Below are 16,214 nucleotides of genomic sequence, written 5' to 3' on the forward strand. Positions count from 1 at the left end.
ATTCTTGAAGCATCACCGTGCTGCTGGTTTAGGATGCAGCTTGTGGAAAACAGACACACACACACACACACACAGCTAGTGGAAAACAAGCTAAGGGCTCTTCAAATGTCAAAGTAAATTTTCCTCGCCTATGTAAATTCAGCCTCTTGTGCCAAGCGTTAGCATGGTATCTCTTCCTCACGGAGGTACACATGGTGGCGGCCCTCTGGGCTTTTGTTTTGTGGGTGCCTGTTTTTGTTTCTAAGAGGGATGGAAATGCGGCGGTGTCGGGGAGAGAGCGTGATTGCAGTGGCATCCACGGTAACTGATATTCACATCCACTGGGCGCATTAGCAATAATGTGTGTTGTTTGTCAAAGCAACGCAGCAAAAGCTTTGCCTAACAGGCTGTTAAATAAGATGTGCGCTCAACCTCTCTCACCATTGTCATTGATATGAGCAGACAGACAGGTCCCACATGCCTTCTCAGCCAGCCATTCAGTCAGGAGGAAACAACCAGAATGTGCAGCCTTTTTCTTTGTGTGTGTGTGAGCGAAGAAGAGAGGCAGAGAGAGGGAGCGGGAGAGGAGGGAGAGGAGAGGGAGAAAGAGGGCAAGACAGAGAGGGTATAAGGAGAGAGACCGAGAAGGTGAAAGAGAGAGGCGAGACAGTGATGCGGTTGGGGGAGAGTGTATGTATTTGTTTTTCAGTATGATGTGAGATCAGTGATCAGAACAGAATGGTCAATAATGAATAACAATGTAGTGTCTGTCATTATTTAGTTGGACCAGAGCCTTTGTCCAGTGCCAGGGATCGATACAGGGCTCAGATGAATCATCAACCTGCGTAGCCATGGCTTACCCATGCCCTGCCTACCATATGTTCAGCTCTCCCTCACTGTGTCACATACTGTAGTATAGACTACATCTATATACTGTATGTATTTGTACTGTACTCTATACTACATTGTTCCACCAGTAAATATTGTTTCAACTTCTTTCAATGGTCTCTGGACAGCCTCCTTATTTTCGTCTTCCTTATTTGAGGATACAGTAGTACATCTGATTTGTACTAGCTTGTTACAGCATAGATATTTCCTATTTCCTAGGTTTGTGGTTTCGACCACAGTGTTAAATTCATCCTGAGTGTTCTCCCTTCTCTGTGTGGAAGGGCTTGGAGGTCGTGACCTCAGGCTGGATAGATTCAGGAACACTGATAGAGGTTGTTTCGGCTCTGTTCACCTCCATGACTTCTTGATTTCATCAGCACAGCTCTCCTTGGCCATTAGGTGGCCCAGAGATGGTAGAGCCACGACGGAGAGGTGATTTTATGTATTCAAACAGCCCGTCTCAAACAGAAGAGTGCTGTGGGATCACATAGGGCTGCTTTTATTACAGAACAGACATTGAAAAGGATGGGGAATGTTCTGGTGTTCTGGTGCCTCCATCATCCTTTAGAATTAAACATACCGAACCTACTTTCCTCACAAAACACTGCAAGGCTATTGAGTTTTGAGAAATATGACAGGAAAAATTACAATGTGTCTCTTCTTCCTCCTCTCTCTATCTCTCTCTCCTTCCCCCTATCCTTCTTTCTTTCTCCCCTTCTCTCTCTCTCTCTCCCTTCTTCTCTCTCCCTTGCACTCTCTCACTCCATCCCCCCTTCATCAGTCCGTAGACCCTGGCCAGCAGTTCACGTGGGAACACTCTAACCTGGAAGTTAACAAGCCAAAGAACCGCTATGCAAATGTCATCGCCTACGACCACTCCAGGGTCATCCTCACCTCCGTCGACGGTATGTTTGGTGGATTTGTTGTTGTTGTGAAGTGTTTTCGCTTTTTAATAACTGGATGCGGGGAGGTAATGTGTTATGAAATAAGAGAGCACCTGTCAATAAAAAGTTTTTTAGGTGATGTTTAGCTTTTTAGGGAGGGGTGGTGGGAGGTATTGTGATGGTATTAACTAAGTGTGTCTCAATAAAGAATATCCAAAGCCAAGTTTGCAGACAGTAAGCTCCTACCCACTGCAAAGACATGTCACAACAATATATCTCTCAACCCAATCCCCAGGTGTGACAATGCTTTCTCCCTCACTTACTGTCCGTCTGTCTCAGTTTGGAGTCAGTCAGTGATATAAATGTCATTGCATCCTACTGGTTGTGGATGTGTCTTTCTTCTCTAATGTGTTGTGCTGTGTGGAGCTGTTTCATGCTGTGAAGGGGGTGTTGATACCGTGTTGAAAACCTGCCAGCCTGCTAGGTGACATCCCAAATAGCACCCTATCCCCTGTTTATAGCACACTTCTTTTGACCAGAGCCCTATGGGCCCTGGTCAAAAGTAGCGCACTATAGGAGATAGTGCCATTTGGGAAGAAGTGATGGAGTGCCATTGCGCTATGGGGGGGGGGGTCAAAATAAGTGCACTATGTAGGGAGCCATTTGGGATGCAGGCCGAATGTTTCCTAACACTGCCTTCCTTCACCAGGAGTGCCAGGTAGCGACTACATCAACGCTAACTACATAGACGGCTACAGGAAGCAGAACGACTACATCGCTACACAGGGCCCGCTTCCTGAAACCCTGAGTGACTTCTGGAGGATGGTGTGGGAGCAGAGGACCAACACTATTGTCATGATGACCAGGCTGGAGGAGAAGTCAAGGGTGAGAGACTGAACACGCACACACTGTCTCAGCATTACATTCAAGTAATTTAGGAAACGCTTTTATACCGAGCAATTATGGTTAAGTGCCTTGCTCAAGGGCACATCAACAGATTTTTCACCTTGTCGTCTCTGGGAATCGAACCAACAACCTACCGGTTACTGGCCCAACATTCTGAAACGCCAGGCTACCTGCTGACACACGCACACACACACACAATGTCTCAGGACACACACACACAATCCCCCCCACACACACACGTCCTGACTATTGATTCACCCTCTGCTGTCATTGACCCTGCACTCACAGACTGTAACAGTCCCAGTAGTCTCACCCTTGCTCTCTAATGGACAGAAGGTGTGAGCGTCGACTGTTAGGTGGCAAAATCCTAATTGAGGTATTTGAATAGACTCTGTAAATAACTGACACTTTGACTGCATGGTGGCAGCAAGACAGATGGAAATGTGTCACGCACACACACACTCACACCAACACACACCTACTTTCTCTAGCAGGATGAATAACTCTGTACCTAAAGGTCATCCCATAGTGTCACAGCTTCCTGCCAAACTTAACAACACACCTCTCTTTCTGGCCCCATGAAGGGTCAACTCATCATTCAATTACCTTTCACCTTTGAATCTTGGCCCCTGTGTGTCATCATCATCACAGCAGGGTGTCTGCTGGTAATATCCCAACCCCACCGCTGTGTCCTCTGATAACCTCCATTTTCACCGGTTTTGTCTAGAAGGAATACAGCTTTTGTCAAAATTGACTTTCGTAGCAGATTTAGGATAATTTATGCAGCAGGTTAGGGGTATTAGGTTAAGATTAGGAAAAGGTTTAGGCTTACCTATAATGCTAAATAATTAAACTTTTGACATTAATTTAACAAAAGCTGTAGCCATCTACACATGACAATTTTCACCCCTTACTATCAGTCTCACTAGAGAGGAAATTAACGGGAGGGGAGGACCTGAAATAGAATAGAATAGAATATAATTTATGTGACTGTCCGTAGCGACTGACATGGGGATGGCCGGGACGCAGTGACACCCCCTTCACTATGAACAACCAGAGCACAGTACCAACCTTCAATAGTTTTAGGGACAGCAGCCATTTCCAACTGGCACTAGTCTGGGTGGATGTTGGGAAATGTTCCTGTAAAACAGATCAACATAAAACACCAGTAAAATTTAAAAAGGAATATTATTATCTGTGTACATGGTCTGTGTTTGTAAGAAATGTACCAGTTAGCTCTTGACTGTGTGTGTTTGGGATGTTCATTGGAATGTATCCAGGTGGTGACCCTACTGTCCACCAGACTGTCCAATCACAATGCCCCCTCACAATGCCCCCTCACAATGGAGCACCAGGCTGCTGTCCAATCACAAAGCCCTGACCAATGGCCCTTTGACGTAGAGGTCTGGAGGAGAAGAGAGGCACCAGTCATGCTGGCTAGGATCCCTGGGCCTAGATTGCCCTAGAGATGGGCCACTGAACCCAGCTGGCAAACTCTCTCTGCTTTCACTCTCTCCCCTCTTTCTCTCTCCTTCTCTCCCTCCAGGACATGGATGACACAGTGGAGCAGAAGCAGTCCAAGCTGTCATCCTTCGCTTAGCCTCAGTCCCTCTCCCATAGCACTAACCCTCTCGGTCCCTGTCCTATTTCACCAAAACACTAGGCCCCTCAGGCAGCTTTAGTCCCTTTCCTATCAACCTACTGTAACTCTGTGTCAATGCTCTTAGGCTAAAGCTATGCTCAGAGATATTCATTGTTCAGTGTCTGCGAGTGGAAGTCTCCTCTCATCCTCCAGGACAGGGGAAATTACACAGTGGAGCAGAAGCAGCTCAAGCTGTTCTCTTTAGATCAGCCCCAGTCCCTTACTGTCCCATTACCCGAACACTAGCCCCTTCTATCACCCCTAGTCCTTACCACTGTTCCTTTACTGTAACTGCAGTGTCAGTAACACTGCTCTACACTGAGGCTGAACTTCATTGTTCTTTGCCTGTGTGTGTACAGGTGAAGTGTGACCAGTACTGGCCCAGTCGTGGTACAGAGACCTATGGGATGATCCAGGTGACCATGTTGGACACTGTGGAGCTGGCTACCTATAGCGTACGCACCTTCACCCTCTATAAGGTAAGAGCCACACATGTAGAGGTATAGTATGTGTTGTAGCCCAAGAGTGACCAGCTCTTGACCAGCTGGAGGGCAATGATCCCGGAATGTTTTCTCGAGCTTTTATCAAATCTCTTGCTAGCTAACTCGGTGTTGTAAATATAAATGTTTGTCATAGAGACTACGCAGAATGTGGCCACCAGTGTGCGTTTGTGGTGTTCTGATACGTTGCTCTACCAGAATGGCTCCAGTGAGAAGAGAGAGGTTCGTCAGTTCCAGTTCATGGCCTGGCCGGACCATGGAGTGCCTGAGTACCCCACCCCCACCTTGGCCTTCCTGCGCAGGGTCAAGGCCTGCAACCCGACAGATGCAGGGCCCATGGTGGTCCACTGCAGGTAACCCCCATCTCAGACACATCTCATTCACTGCAAACACCTGGAATGAAGTCAATAAAACTGCCCAAGAACAGGGTTCACTGAAGTTGCGCTGTTGAGGCTCTTTCCACTGGTGGAAATAAGCCTAAACCAGAACCATCTCAAAGATATGTGACTTTTCCCACACAAAATCCACACACACACACACACACACACACACACACACACACACACACACACACACACACACACACACACACACACACACACACACACACACACACACACACACACACACACACACACACACACACACACACACACACACACACACACACACACACACATTACACACAATACACACACTTTTACACACATCATTTGCTGTTGTTATTTATTTTACTCTTATTATTATCTATCCTGATTGCCTAGTCATTTTACCCTTCCTTCATTTACATATCTACCTCAAATACCTTGTACCTCTGCACATTAATCTGGTACTGGCACTTGTACCTCTGCACATTGATCTGGTACTGGCACTCCCTGTATACTGCATAGCTCCATTCTTGTGTATTTATTTCCTTCCTCATGTTACTATTTGATTTGTATTATTATTTTCATTATTTTGAAACTCTGCATCGTTGGGAAGGGCTCATAAAAGAGAGCAGTTCCCCGTAAAGTCTACAACCGGTTGTATTTGGCGCATGTGACACATTCCTTTTTATTCCATTTGTTCCTGTCAGTGTACTGTACATGGCTCTATAGTTACAGTTTCCTGTCTGTGTAATAGTTACAGTGCTCTGTCCGTCCCCACAGTGCTGGTGTAGGGCGGACCGGTTGCTTCATCGTGATCGAAGCCATGCTGGAGCGTATGAAGCATGAGAAGTCTGTGGATATCTACGGTCATGTGACGTGTATGAGAGCTCAGAGGAACTACATGGTGCAGACGGAGGACCAGTACGTCTTCATCCACGAGGCCCTGCTAGAGGCAGCCACCTGCGGTAACACAGAGGTCCCTGCACGCAACCTGTACGCACACATCCAGAAGCTCACCCAGGTCACGCCCGGAGGCACCGTTTCCGCCATGGAGCTAGAGTTCAAGGTAGAGTAAGAAAACATGGAGTTTGAGAATAAGGCAACAGCCCTGCTTTGTAGCCTGGTCCCAGATGGAAACAACGACCATAGCAGTTGGAAGGACAATGCAAACAGTGTGGTAGCAGCCTGTCTCCTTGTACATTACAGTTCAGTTCCATGTTATGAACTTAACTTGAAAATTGTTGGAGTGCAGCCTTAAAATCAGCCTCGAATGCTAGGGACTTGGGAATTGACTGGTTATGCTAGAGTTTAAGTGACATGACTACAAAATTGGTACACTTACTAACTGGGGCATTTAGTTAGGAGTTGTTGTTGTTTCGGTGTGTACGATGCAGTGGGGGCAGGAAGTTAATGTTAATGAAGAAAAGGAGGAGGAGGAGGAATTTTCCTCACCCTCACACTAACTCTTAGGGGGGGTGGGTGTTCTGTTTCAGAGGCTAATCTTCTGGACTGGGGATGAGAGACTGAGAATGAGGAAGGGAGGAAGAGAAGAGAGAGGCTCGGGGGATGGAAAGACAGAGAGAAAGAGAGTGATCTAGAGAGGGAGGAGTGTTGGGGCAGGCTGACCGGCTGACAGCCTGTAGATAAAGCCTCAGTGGGTTGGAGAGCTGATGCATCCTGGGATTGGGCTTGGGCCTATACCACTGGGCTCCAACGACTGTATTGGTCCCCCTCAGATACTCATTTCTGCATCCCAAGTGGTACCCTATTCCCTATATAGTGCACTACTGTTGACCAGGGCCCATAGGGCTCTGAGTAGTACGCTATCTAGGGATTAGGGTGCCATTTGGGGTGCAACCACTCACAGCCTCCTGCCATAGGAAAAACAAAACTGCTCTAACCAGCCTCCTTCTGGGGTACTCACCACCATAACCGAAATGATGTGGGTCAAACTTGTTCAGCAAGCAGGATGATTGTAAATCCGCAGCGAGTATAATTAGGTTTTGATGCTCAGTGCCACTCGCAAATTTGTTCCGCAAGCAAGGTCTGAAATTTATACTTTGCTTTTTAACTACTGACAGAGAATCACATTAAGAGGACCCTGTCAGCAAAGCCAGCAAAAATATAAAAACTCTATCCCCCTCTCATTTGGGAGAAAATGCTTTTACATTTTAAAAGTTTGCTTTGGTTTTGGATTGCTATTCCATAGCTTTCACATGGATATACTGTAGGCCTGTGCATCTCTCCTAACAGCCGTCTCAAATGTTGTGTGAGTATTTGTTTTCGACTCCCTGACGTCTCCGTATGTGGCTGTGGCGTCGACACTTAGGGTGAGTTTAAAGGAGAGAGAGAGCTCGGCGTTGCCAGTGTCAGCAGGCAGTTATTTGAAGATGGAGAACAAAGGGGCATGACTCAATAATAGTGTTAGCCCCTATACCCTCCAAAATCCCTGCCCATATACAGCAGCGCTAGGCTGGCTGGGATCCCTGGCTTTACAACTTTGAAGGAAGGAAGGTGGGCGTCAGGGAACGCTGTGGCAACAGTCGTCGTCGGGTTAGAGGCAATTTGACTGCACCCTGTGGGTGCACTCCAGTCCAGTAATTATAAGGGTAAGAGTTGGTGTTTCTCTACAGTAGCACACAGTTCTTTAATCTGAGCCATGTTTTTAATCCTTGCATCCATCCATGCATCCCTCAACAGTATACCAAAACAAGTGGCGGGGCTGCCATTTTTCCCAAAAACATCCCAGATTGTATCTTAACTCTGTCCATTCCTCTTCCCTTCCTTCTCCAGAAACTGTCTAACTCTAAAGCACATACCTCAAGATTCATCAGCGCCAACCTCCCCTGCAACAAGTTCAAGAACCGGCTGGTGAATATCATGCCTTTCGAGTCCACCCGCGTGTATCTGCAGCCTATCAGAGGTGTGGAGGGCTCCGACTACATTAACGCCAGCTTCATCGATGGATACAGGTGAGAGAGAGGGAGATGAGGAGAGGAGAGAAGAGAAGGAGGGACGAGAAGAGAGGAGAGGAGGAGAGGGGGTAGAGTAGAGGAGGGGGAGGGCAGAGAAAGAGAGGAGATTCAAACTGTGAAAATGAGACATGAAATATTCTGAAGACTAGAATAAGTGAGATGGAGGATGGTGAAAATAGAGGAGATGAAATAGAAATGGGGAAGACCGAATCCATCCTGCAGACACAGCTCCTCTAATGAGCAAGGAGGTGGACCTTTCCTGCAGCGGCTGACAGCAGTGGATTATGGTGTGACATGGAGACCAGTGTTTTCCTGTCTGTCTTCCTTGTTGTGTCAGTTGACAGGCAAATTGGTCATGGTGGCAGTACTGTCCATCGCTTGCCACATTTCTCCTGTGGTAAATAAATAGTCTGTTTGTGACAGGTGACAAACTACTCCTGGAAGAGGAATAAAGTTATTGCTTATTGTGATGACTCTGTTCTTGTCTGCTGATTCCCACATTCCTTTACTGTATGGGAAACACTCTTTTAAAGACATTTGTTGATATTTGGAAAAATAACAGTAAAATGAAGCACCTGTTGTTCTTACTGAGATGGATGGGAAGGTTTTGAGAATTCCGTAATATACAGCTGGGTGTGTGCGTGCAAGTGAGCATTAATGTGTGCACAGAGATGGGCAGTATTTCTGTTGAATATATTTGAAATACGTATTTTGTATTTACAATTTTATTTGCCTGAACTACAATCCAATGTTTTTTGTAACGAGATACTTTCGAGAGCTGTAATTGGTATTTTCAAAATACCAAAATACTTTTCAATACCATTTTTTAAAAATATATAGCAGTTCATTGGTATCAGACGTCTGATGGCACTATGGTGTGATAAGTGTTTCTATTAAATTACCAAATTGTAAATGTAGATATAAAAATTAACACCAAAATGCGCAACCAGGGGGCCCCTAGGAGACACTCTTATGTAGGGAATCTTACAGGCAGTGCATTCATCTAAGGTAAATAAAAAAAGACATATCGCAGTCATAGCAAGCAACAAGTCTCTGTAACCATTACTGAGAGTGATGTTGTTTTTAACGGGTCGACTTGCTAATGTATTTTTGTATTTTAAAAGAAATACAATGCTTTGTAAACGTATGTTGTAATTTATTTTGATATGTTGGTCTTTAGGGTATTTTGTAATTGTTCTTTGTGATTTTTGCCAATTCCTGTGTGGGCGCGTGTGTATGGTTGAGACTGAAAGTGTGTGTGAGGTGCTTGGGGGCTTCTGTTCAGGTATTGTCCCATATATTAATACCTAATCAGAGTGGTCCCATAGAGAGGCTCCTTCATGGAAGTGTAAACACTGTAATTGGCAATAATCCACAATGCTACAACACACTAATGAGTGAATGTCTGAATGAATAGGAGCTTTCCTCCTTTTTGGGGGATTTGTTGAGGGTTTTCTATTTGGATTTCCTCATTCAACCTCTCATCACACACACACACACACATTAGCAAGTAAGCAAACACACATACACCTCCTCTGTGCCTAATAATGTCCCTGGGGCTGCCCCACCTGAGGGAGAGAAGGGAAAGAAGAGAGGAGGAGGGGGAGAAGGAAGGTGGATGTAATTCCTCTTTAATTCATGTAGCGGTAATTAAGAGTGACAGAGAGGTGTTGGCTTGTGTCCCAAATGGCACACTATTCCCTATATAGTGCACTTTTGATCAAAAGTAGAGCACTATATAGGGAATAGGGTGCCATTTGGGACTGATTGTAGGTGTTAGTATTCTATTGCGTGGGAGGCAAGCAGGCATCACAGCTTTAAAGTGCCAGAGGGGATCGGAATGACTTAGGGGAATGAAGAAGGGGAGGATAATGATGATGACGCAATGATGATGATGTCATTCTGGTTAAGTTTCTGATCCTGAGGTGGTAATTCAAACTATCTAGTCTCTTGTCAGCTATGCCACTGACATAACGATGTTGTGCACACCAGACATTACATACATACCAAGCACTGTCTTGGCAGAGCAAGGATCTCCATACATGCCTGTTCATTTCTTTATTGCTATTGGTATGTCAGAACACTAAGAATCCAATAATTCAGCTGAAGAAACTGAATATCCTTGTGTCAGTCAAAACTATCAGATGTTAGAGACCCTTTGAACATTGTGCTGAGGCTGGTCTTAGTTGTTACTCAGAAAAGTAAGGGCAAAGATAGGTAGAACTCACAATTCCAGCAGCACCTTAGATAGATAGAACTCACAATCCAGCAGCACCTTAGATAGAAATCACAATTCCACCAGCACCTTATACTGTACTTCATGCCTCATATAGAATGCACTGTCTGTCTCTGTATGGATGTATAAGCAATGATGTATGGCTATACTGTATCCTTCTGTAGCCTATAACATGGAGGAGCAGACCATATAGCTGCTGTAATCTCATGGTCACTCATTTCCTGCAGTGTGTGTGTGTGTGTGTGTGTGTGTGTGTGTGTGTGTGTGTGTGTGTGTGTGTGTGTGTGTGTGTGTGTGTGTGTGTGTGTGTGTGTGTGTGTGTGTGTGTGTGTGTGTGTGTGTGTGTGTGTGTGTGTGTGTGTGTGTCTGGCCATACGAATGTATGCGTCTTGGGCTGACTCTCACACGTTTGTCGGGATTCCTGACAGAAACGTAATCACATTAACGACACTACTTCCACAGCTTCACACTGCCCTCTACTGTTGATCTAGTGGAACTGGACCCCAGCTGCAACACTGCGGTTCTCACTGCCTTGAAGAGAATAGGAATTTAATTTGTCAGCAGCATAACATAATGAAAATACACCAAGCCCAGACCCCATTATCAGCACAAGGGCCTCTCAGATCAAAGTAGGACCACACAGGGCTCAGCGTGGATACTCTAGGTCTATGGGGATGTATTGAAGTGTACCTTATATCCTTTGTAGTTATGATGTTATCCTGACTCCCTGTGTCATGGCCTTTCCTGTATCCTGACATAACTTGTGTCTCTCAGGCAACAGAAGGCCTACATAGCCACCCAGGGCCCGCTAGCAGAGACCACAGAGGACTTCTGGAGGATGCTGTGGGAACACAACTCTACCATCGTCGTCATGCTCACCAAACTCAGAGAGATGGGACGGGTGAGTGGCATAGATACTGTACATATACTGTTAATACAAGCACACACAAACACACGCATGCATGGACACACACACACACTAATGGATGGTATTGTTGATTGATATGACAGTTCTGTCATTGTTTTCTGTTTCTTAGGAAAAGTGCCATCAGTACTGGCCTGCTGAGCGCTCTGCTAGGTACCAGTACTTTGTAGTGGACCCCATGGCTGAGTACAACATGCCCCAGTACATCCTCCGAGAGTTCAAGGTCACAGACGCCAGGGTAAGTCCATCTCTACATCCATCCTCCCTCTTCTTCCTAGTGACGTATATATCTCTTTCTGCTCTATGCAAAGGGATAATTATTGTACATAGCTGTACGCTAAGCATATTTTCCCAGTGAATTGTTTGAACACATATAATTATCTCTGCACTGTGGTTATGTTCTGATGTTCTGTGTGTAGAAATAGTTTCTACACGTTACAGCAAAGACATTAGTAGCTTGAGAAAACACTAAAACAATACTGGTAACATTATTCAAATTCTGTGGGTATAATGCTTTATGTAGTGGTATAAGCATGTATGAGCCTTTATAATGTCTAATAATAAGACTTAAAGAAAATACTCACTTTACGCCCATCATCCATTCCTCACCACCTCTAAGGATGGCCAATCCAGGACCATTCGGCAGTTCCAATTCACTGATTGGCCAGAACAAGGGGTGCCAAAAACTGGAGAGGGCTTTATCGACTTCATTGGCCAAGTGCATAAAACCAAGGAACAGTTCGGACAGGATGGACCCATCTCTGTGCACTGCAGGTAAGGGACACCAATGACAATTACCATTGTGTGTGTGTTTATGCATACGTGTGTGCGCTTATGCATACGTGTGTGTGTGTGTGTGTGTGTGTGTGTGTGTGTGTGTGTGTGTGTGTGTGTGTGTGTGTGTGTGTGTGTGTGTGTGTGTGTGTGTGTGTGCGTGCGTGCGTGCGTGCGTGCGTGCGTGCGTGTGTGTGTGTGTGTGCGCGTGTGTGCGCATCTACTCTCTTTGCTCCTCCACAGTGCTGGTGTTGGGCGGACTGGTGTGTTCATCACCCTGAGTATCGTGCTGGAGAGGATGAGGTACGAGGGGGTGGTGGACATCTTCCATACCGCCAAAACACTGAGGACCCAGAGACCTGCCATGGTGCAGACAGAGGTACAATGCAGTCACAACACTACAGTATGTTGGGATAGACTGGTTAGAGAGGGGATAGGACTATATAGAAACTCTTGGGTAGAGGCAGGTGACTAAGCAAACAAGGATTCAGTTGAAACAATAGTTTTTTTTACAAATCAGATTTATATTGTGTGATGTCCTGTCGTGATACTGTGCCATAATGTTAGAGGAAGGTAGGCAGATATCGGGAGGAAACTGGGATGTGTGGGGTTAGATTAATAAAGTGTAGTTATTTCAACATATTGCTACAAATACTCTCCTATGCAAATGCAGAACTATTAAATCAAATCAAATTTTATTTGTCACATGCGCCGAATACAACAGGTAACCTTACCGTGAAATGCTTACTTACGAGCCCTTAACCAACAATGCAGTTCAAGAAATAGGGTTCAGAAAATATTTACTAAATAAATTAATATAAAAAGTAACATAATAAAATAACAATAACTAGGCTATATACAAGGGGTACTGGTACCGAGTCAATGTGCGGTGGTACAGGCTAGTTGAGGTAATTTGTCCATGTAGGTCGGGGTAAAGTGGCTCTATTTGTGATTGTAGATCACTCTCTTGAACGACACTGCTCTGCCCCTCTTTGTTTCCCTCCCAGGACCAGTACCAGTTGTGCTACAGGGCAGCTCTGGAGTACCTTGGCAGCTTTGACCACTATGCAACATAATCACTCTCAGAATGCACTGGGACTCCTGGGGTTCCGGAGCGCCGCCAGTGTGTCCCTTCTGAGCCATATACACCCGGCTGACAAAGTCCAGAAACTGCCTGAGGGGAGAAGGGAGAGGGGGGAGGAAGAAGGGAGAGGGGTGAGGAGGAGAGGGAGAGAGCACAAGTCTGACTGGGCGACCTTCAATCAGGTGGAGCAGTACTCCTGGACTGACTGGCATAATAAACCTGCTTTAAAACCCTCCACTACTAAAATCTACTCCTCAAGAAATTATCTAAATGCTTCAGTGTGCTTCATTCTGACGTCTCTATACGTAATGCACACAACATAAAATCACTATTTCTGCCTCCTACTACTGCTGATATAGCAACGGTTATTTTTCTGCTTTTATTATGCATCAATATCAATATTATTACCCATTATAAGTATGTGATTATTATTATTTTTATTTTGAATTTATTTTCTAATCATTTATACTTTGGTTATTGTATGTCTTAACGTGTCTTATTTTAAATTAATTACTTGTCTTTTTTTGCACAAGGGACATGAATTTTTAATGTGCTCTGAGTTATTATTAATACTGGAGACGTATGCATACTCAGAGCTGCTAATAATAATTTTATTTTTTACAATATTCCAAAGTTCGCTATTCTCTGGTAGTATTCAGTGGTATATGGGGGACAATCTTTTATACACCTTTACAAAACGACTAGCCATCTCCACAAAAAGAGATCAAACACATACACCAGAGTTAGTGGACTACTATAAAATAAACCTATATACAGTGCATTTGGAAAGTATTCAGACCCCTTGACTTTTTCTACATTTTGTTACGTTACCATTCTAGAATGGAATAAAAACGTTTTTTTTCCCCGCCCCATCACTCTACACACTATACCCCATAATGACAAAGCAAAAACAGGTTTGTAGAAATGTTTGCAAATGTATATAAAAAAACAAACAGACCATTTAAATAAGTATTCAGGCCCTTTACTAAGTATTTTGTTGAAGCACCTTTGGCAGCAATTACAGCCTCGAGTCTTCTTGGGTATGACCCTACAAGCTTGGCACACTTGTATTTGGGGAGTTTCTCCCATTCTTCTCTGCAGACTCAAGGACATTCAGAGACTTGTTCCGAAGCCACTCCTGCGTTGTCTTGACTGTTTGCTGAAAGTCGTTGTCCTGTTGGAAGGTGAAGCTTCGCCCCAATCTGAGGTCTTCATCAAGGATCTCTCTGTACTTTGCTCCGTTCATCTTTCCCTCGATCCTGACAAGTCTCCCAGTCCCTGCCTCTGAAAAACATCTCCACAGCATGATGCTGCCAACACGCATCACTGTAGGGATGGTGCCAGGTTTCCTCCAGATGTGACACTTGGTATTCAGGCCAAAGAGTTCGATCTTGGTTTCATCAGACCAGAGAATCTTGTTTCTCATGGTCTGAGAGTCTAGGTGTCTTTTGGCAAACTACAAGCAGTGCCTTTTACTGAGGAGTAGCTTCCATCTGGCCACTCTACCATAAAGGTCTGAAATGTTCTCCCATCTCCACAGAGGAACTCTGGAGCTCTGTCAAGGGTGACCATCGGCTTCTTGGTCACCTCCCTGACCAAGGCCCTTCTGTGAAAGAGAGGTGCGGGGGGGCATAATCAACATCAAGGTCTTCAGAGTCCAGTGTGCTAACTGCCTTGTTCAGGGGCAGAAGGACATATTTTTACCTTGTCAGCTCAGGGATTTGATCCAGCAACCTTTTGGTTACTGGCCCAACACTCTAACCACTAGGCTACTTGCCAAATTATGGAGGCCATTGTGTTCTTGGAGACCTTCAATGCTGCAGATATTTGTTGGTACCCTCCCCTAGATCTGTGCCTCAACACAATCCTGTCTCGGCGCTCTATGGACAATTCCTTCGACCTCATGGCTTGGTTTTTGCTCTGACATGCACTTTCAACTGTGGGGCCTTATATGGATGGGCTTGTGCCTTTCCAAATCATGTCCAATCAATTGAATTTAATCCATGTGGACTCCAATCAAGTTGTGGAAACATCTCAAGGATGATCAATGGAAACAGGATGCAACTGACCTCAATTTTGGTCTCAGTCTGTTTCAAAGGGTCTGAATACTTATGTAAATAAGTTTGTTTTTTAAATAGAATACATTTGCAAAAAAATCTAAACCTGTTTTCGCTTTGTTATTATAGGGTATTGCGTGTAGATTGATTAAATTATTTATTTATTTAGTTCAGAAATTTTAGAATAAGGCTGTAATATAACAAAATGTGAAAAAATCTGACTACTATCTGAGTCTGAATACTTTCCAAATGCACTCACTGTATGTTTAAAAAACTGAATAGGCTAATCTTGATGACTTTTGACAAATCTGCCATGTACAAATACCCAATAACTGTTTACTGTGATTTTCTCAATGCCTGTCGCTCAAAGAGCTCCGGTCCAAACTCTAGACACAGCGAAAGAAATACAGAAAACCACCGGTACATGGAAAGTTGTTTGTTCTTTTACATCCAGGTAGGTCGAGCATTGCCTGAGGTTGACTGAACCAAACCATCACTCCTGAATGTCACAGAGGAACTGGGACCCTGGCTCTGGTCTGATCTGACAAGCTATACCTAGTTTGGAGAAGCAGATATACAGAGCTCCACATCACAGACTAATGTACAGTCCCAACAACAACCATCATATGAGAAGTGTTGAAGTGTCCAGAAAGACAGTTATTCATCCATGTATTTCTGATTACCCTTCTGATTCTGAACTATGTCCATCTGCAAATGACTGGTCCAACTCCCAATGACTGGCCAGCTCTGCAGATACAGTAACTGACAACAACCCAGATGAACGTCTCTTCTGACTGTCACTGACTTTACATCCATGGTATAACTGCTGTACTATACTGTATTATCTCCTCACTGTGGTACAGAAGGAAATTCTCCTGTAACACAAAGAAACAGCATCAATGTACGGTGGAAGATCTCTACCTTATAGTCAAGCTTTTCTTTCTTAAGTGGTACTATAGAATTGCAAAATGAGGTGAATTTGGATTTAGTGGGCCC

At 44.6% G+C, this 16,214-nt stretch overlaps 1 protein-coding gene across 15 annotated transcripts in view; it reads left to right on the plus strand.

Annotated features, from left to right (window-relative positions):
• The window catches only part of LOC124037908 (receptor-type tyrosine-protein phosphatase F-like), a 448,750-nt gene extending 434,701 nt beyond the window's left edge, over window positions 1-14,049 (plus strand). For all 15 annotated transcript variants that reach the window (XM_046353139.1, XM_046353145.1, XM_046353141.1 and 12 more), the window contains 11 exons: window positions 1,649-1,772; window positions 2,461-2,636; window positions 4,659-4,778; window positions 4,998-5,152; window positions 5,948-6,233; window positions 7,961-8,139; window positions 11,153-11,279; window positions 11,416-11,541; window positions 11,923-12,077; window positions 12,321-12,456; window positions 13,085-14,049. In XM_046353139.1, the coding sequence (XP_046209095.1) occupies window positions 1,649-1,772; window positions 2,461-2,636; window positions 4,659-4,778; window positions 4,998-5,152; window positions 5,948-6,233; window positions 7,961-8,139; window positions 11,153-11,279; window positions 11,416-11,541; window positions 11,923-12,077; window positions 12,321-12,456; window positions 13,085-13,153 (1,653 nt within the window). In that variant the 3' untranslated portion in view covers window positions 13,154-14,049. The remainder of the gene's footprint in view (window positions 1-1,648; window positions 1,773-2,460; window positions 2,637-4,658; window positions 4,779-4,997; window positions 5,153-5,947; window positions 6,234-7,960; window positions 8,140-11,152; window positions 11,280-11,415; window positions 11,542-11,922; window positions 12,078-12,320; window positions 12,457-13,084) is intronic.
• The last annotated feature ends 2,165 nt before the right edge of the window (window positions 14,050-16,214 follow it).

Source organism: Oncorhynchus gorbuscha, linkage group LG06 (genome assembly GCF_021184085.1).
Source record: "Oncorhynchus gorbuscha isolate QuinsamMale2020 ecotype Even-year linkage group LG06, OgorEven_v1.0, whole genome shotgun sequence".
Classification (NCBI taxonomy): domain Eukaryota; kingdom Metazoa; phylum Chordata; class Actinopteri; order Salmoniformes; family Salmonidae; genus Oncorhynchus; species Oncorhynchus gorbuscha.